At 52.7% G+C, this 4,953-nt stretch overlaps 1 protein-coding gene across 1 annotated transcript in view; it reads left to right on the top strand.

The window, feature by feature from the left end:
- Window position 1: 1 nt before the first annotated feature.
- The window catches only part of LOC101628760 (putative protein FAM205B), a gene marked incomplete at its 5' end in the record, with an annotated part of 8,130 nt that continues 3,178 nt past the window's right edge, over window positions 2–4,953 (top strand). Inside the window, 4 exons of the mRNA XM_012721259.1 lie at window positions 2–70; window positions 1,148–1,196; window positions 1,669–1,729; window positions 2,720–4,945. Coding sequence (XP_012576713.1) covers window positions 2–70; window positions 1,148–1,196; window positions 1,669–1,729; window positions 2,720–4,945 — 2,405 coding nt within the window. The remainder of the gene's footprint in view (window positions 71–1,147; window positions 1,197–1,668; window positions 1,730–2,719; window positions 4,946–4,953) is intronic.

Genomic DNA, 4,953 nt, shown 5'->3' with positions numbered 1-4,953 from the left:
CCTCATTATCTGGCAAGTGAAAAGGAGTTACCATGGCTCAAGGCTGGCACCTAAAAAGAGCTGCTGCCAGGTAGGGAAACACTCTGATGGGGATCAAACTAACTAATCCTCAGATAAGCTCAGTGTTGCTCTTTACCATGTCGTACTGTTACAGGGTAGCCCAGAGGGAAACTGGGCTGCCTGTCTATGGGTCCTCACCCCGCACTTAAAATGTAATTGTTCTGCAGGTACACACAAAAAGGTAATGGGTTTATTTACAAAAGAGGAAAGGAAAAGGAACAACCCAGGTAAAGAGAGTGGGATACAAAGTAACTGGAATATCTTACCAGCTGGGCTAACTTGGAGCTCTAGTCACAAACTAAAACTGTTAACCCCTAGTCACACCTTTTGAGAACTGTTGCTCCAAAGAGAGAGCCGTTACCTCTCCAAGGCAATAGTGAAAAACCGCTCTATTTATCCCCCAAAGTCCCAGAATGCCTGCTTAGCTCAGCCCCTGGGTCCTCGCAGTTCTCTCCTTGGTACTGCTGGGAGTTGTAGTTTCCAATCACTGGAGTAAGAGTAGAGTCCAGAAAGCTGGAGTAGGGGGTGGAGTCCACAAAACGCTGCAGAGTTGTTTTAGGACATCCTTCCCCTTAACAGTACAATACCTATGTGGAGACTAGAGAAACTTGCTTACCAGTATATCCAAGCAGTGTATTCTATAGCAAAAAGAGAAATGTTCTATCTGGCTAAGATGGAGACCTCCTTAAAATGGAATCTGCCTGACAGGTATAGAAACATCCAAGCATAGAGACCTGCTCTGCTCACTACTCCATTAAGGCAAGTGTAGGCAAAGTCTACTGGCTGCTAGCACTACACACCTTTCAACTTTTCTGCTCTCTCTTGTTTCACCATTAGCCTCACACAGTACTTCCCCTTACAATCACAGAGAGGACGAAGCTTGGAAAAGTAACAAATGACTTATGAAATAGGAAACAGAGAGAATGCTGGGGTAAAAAAGATGAAGCATCAAATGGAAAGTAAATAAAATACAGACAGAAAAAGAGCAGCAAAGTAAATAAAATACAGACAGAAAAAGAGCAGCAATTAAGAAATGTTATTGTCTACAAATGGTATCCCAGATTCATACCAAATTTTTGTCTTTAAGAGATGCCGAAAAATCAAGCAAAAGGCAAGAGATGCAGCAGCATCAAGAGGTAAAGTGCCAGTCTCTACCCAAAACCTCTCTCTCAAGCCACATCCCACAGACCTTGTCTCTCTAGGGCCCCTGCTGCCAGGAGCCAGATGCTCCAAAAACCTAAGGATTCAATTCCCCAAATTCTCACAAAACATCCTCCTAGGTGTGAAGTATGAACTAGGGAATGTTCCAAAGTCTGCCCCAAGAATAAGGTATGGGTATCAAGCAAAAAGTCCTTTGCTGCCTCAGTAGTTCATTACTGTGTGAAAGTCACTCCACCCTTAGTCTTGGTCCCATGAAAATGGGCCCAGTCTGTGTGTCCATGGAGACCAAATGCAACTGGAGAGGGAAGTACATTGATAGTGCTTACACTATGAACAGATGTGCCTCACACACTGACTGCTGGGATTTCAGCACCCATCCTTCAGAGGCCTCTAGGGCCTTTCCGGGGCCTCGCCTTCCCCATGTAACCCTGTCTCCTAATTTCTCAGCTAGGGGATGTTCCAGGAAAGAAGTTGAGAAGCCCGTAGAGCTGCTCTCTCTCATGAAAAGGTGATCTCTGGCTCTTTGCACACTTCCAGCTCCCACTGTGGCCTGTGGTGATTTCTCAATTTATTCTGGGGCAGGAATGAGGAGGGAGAGTAGCTGGGAGGAGGTGAGACAAGAGAGGCTGGACAGTGGTTGTGAAGGCAGCCAGAGCAAGGGTATCAGACATCTCAGGAGGGGGACTGTCCACTTCTGTCTGATAAGGGACAAAACAGGGTGGGAATCCAGGATCTGACTAGTGTGTAAGCAGTAAGAGACTCTACATGGACTTGTACTCAGCCATAGGCATAGAACAAATCACTGGGTACACAGTAGATAAATAAGCGCATACAGAAGCGATCATCACCATAGTCATTTGACAGCGACACCTTTTCAGGGAATTCCCCTGACGTCTGGCTGGATCCAGCTGACATCCCTCCTCTGATTCTGTCTCCAGTGAAGTCACTTCCTGGGGCAGCACTCAGACAGGAGCCTGTCATTTTAGCCTCTGCTTAAAGATCTTCAGAGATGGGATTGGCCTCCAAGCACTGATGGTTGTGGACACACTGTAGCCCCAGGATGTAGAGATCCCACCAGGAACTCATCTCTCTCATGCTGGGTACTGAACAGCAGCTGTGGCCTCTCTGCCCCAAATGAGGCTGCCTCTGGGTACACCTGGTGGTGTTCCTGGAGATACCAAACTAGCTAACCACTGGCACCCATCTGCCTGGTTCCCTTCTGCTGGTTCAACTTGTAAGTGAGGTCACAGAGCACTCACCCTCAGCCCCTCCCCTCAAGCCCTAGGCTCCCAATCTTCCTCTCTGGGGCAATGCCCACAGCCCCTGGCCCTCACTAGCCAACCCTATGCTGCCTGATGTGAAAGGCAATGGCACAGACAGGCTGGGAGTGTAGAGCCCAGGACGCTGGCAGGGCAGGGCCCATCTGTAGACCAGAGGCATCTGAGGAGGCAGACTCTGTGGCTCTCCATCAGTAATGGCTGCCATGTTTCCCTTCCAGCCAGAGCTGGCTTCCTCAGGATGGCAGAGTGCGACAGCTCCTGTGTGCCGACCCCAGCTGCAACACCTGCAATGCTGTGGCTCGGGACATCAAGCGTCTGCTGGTGGGAGGGACCAGCCTGACCTCCTCATCTTTACCGGGGCCACCTCAGGGCTCCCCTTGCATACATAGCATGTCCATGCCTAGTGGGTTGGTCCAGCAGAATCCAGAACACCAAGCCCTCTGCTCCACACAGCTCTCTCTCCCACTGTCAACCCCTATGGTGTCACAATTCAGAGACCAGAAATCCTTCACCCAGTCAGTGGTCCAATCACCCACAGCAGTCAGCATCCAGGATTACTGGACTGAACACCTCCAGCTGACACAACAAATTCAAGGGCCAAGGGAGCTCAGAGGTCCAGAGAGCATGTGCTCCTTCATGCTGGAAGAGCCTCGGGTTCCAGTGAGCCAGCAGGTGACAATACAGACCAACTCCAACTTCATCTATGAGAACCAAGGGCAGCAGCCCATGAAGGCCCCGCTCTCAGTGCTGACCGTCAACCAAGAGACCACCTCCGCCACTCTGACAGACCCTGTCCCCTTGCACATGGTCCCTGTCCTCCCTGACCCACCACCAATCCTAAGCCCTCAGGTCCAGAGGCTTCTAGAGGTGCATGTGAAAAAATGGGTGCATTTCCAGAGGTGGGGGCTCCCCAGACGTGTGGAGGAGTCCATGAGGCAGCACATGCCCAACCCACCGTTGTTTCACCGGCCTGCAAATAACCAAGCTGTTTCTCCCTTCCACAACAATGGTCCTACCTTCTCTCTTGAAAATCTGGGAGCTGTTTCTTACCAGACCTGGGGCTCCTGTATGGCTGGCCAGCCCACCCAGGCCTTCTGGATCTCTGAATGGGCCATCATGACCGCAGACCAAGGACACCACTACCAGCAGGGCCCATGCTATATGGCTTTGGCCTTGCCCTCTGCAGCCCTTAAGGACCTATGTGGCCCTTGCATACTGCCTGGGCAACATGCCACTGAAACTGTTGGCCACTGGCAGCGTAAATACAGACAGCTCTTCTGTGGACTCCCTTCCTTGCACAGCGAGTCCCTGGTTGCCAACTTCCTGGGCTCTCCTGCCCTCTCGCTAAAAGACGGCATGTCCAAGCTTCCCTTGAAGGATCCTTTCCTCTTCAGGGAGCTCTCCTTCCTTCCCTGCCCCCCTAAAACTCCACCCCAGTCAACCCCACCCTGCTCCCCATCTCCCCCAAACCAGTTGACTCCTACTGACCAGCACCAAGCTCAGGCCAATATCCCATTTCTGACTCTGGCTGAGTGTGAGGCCCTGGAGTGGCACGTGCTACAGAGGCAACTGCAGCTTCAGTGGGGCTTGCCAGCTGTTTGCCAGGGCTCTCAGCATGCCCTGAGTCCCGCTCCATTTAAGTTCTGTGACAAAGTCCGGTCTCCTGAGATACTGACAGCTTCCTGGCCTGGGAAGCCCATCTCAGGCCTCACCAGAGACTTCCTGTTGCCGGAGCAAGGCCGTAGGCTGCTACATTTCCACCTCCAGAGGCAGTTGATTCACAGCCGCTGGGGGCTACCCCAGAAGATCCAACAGTCCCTCCAGCTGTTCCTGTCCACTGACATTCGGCCTCTAGCCCGGACCAGCACAGCGCTACCCCTCGGGAGTGTCTCCCAAGCTACCCCGCTAGAGGCCAGTGGGACGGATGGCCCATCCCTGCCCAGCAGGGACCCAGTGCCCGTCCCTATGCCACACTTGTTTGCCCAGGCCCAGGAAATACTGCAGAGCCACATCGACTCCAAATGTGGACAGATTCAGCGGGAAAAGTTCCCAGTTTGTGTAGGTGGCTCCTGGGAACACGGAATTCCCGCGGACCAGACCTGCAGCCCGGACAGCAGCTCAGACCCACAGGCAGCAGGTGGCCCTGACCAGGCACAGAAAGACTCGGCTTTGGCGCCAAGGGCACTTGAACAGCAGCAACAGGCCTCACCGGAAGTGGTGGCTGAGCACCCTAAGGTGCCCCAAGCCCTGTCCAAAGGAGCCATCGAGAAACTGGAGACCACGTTGCGACACAAGTATCTGGCCTTCTTGTCGGGGCTGCCTGCTCTCTATTATGTGGCCCTCTCCGTGGCCATGAGCCCCGCAAGCGCTCCCCAAGATGAAACCGCGAACACGAAGCCCAACCCAGCCAAGACAGCCGCAATCCCAACCACCCCTGCAGAGCCGTGCCTAG

The sequence above is a fragment of the Condylura cristata genome, unplaced genomic scaffold (genome assembly GCF_000260355.1).
Source record: "Condylura cristata isolate star-nosed mole 26May11 unplaced genomic scaffold, ConCri1.0 scaffold00006, whole genome shotgun sequence".
Taxonomy (NCBI): Eukaryota; Metazoa; Chordata; class Mammalia; order Eulipotyphla; family Talpidae; genus Condylura; species Condylura cristata.
This window is presented reverse-complemented; position numbering and strand designations above follow the sequence as displayed.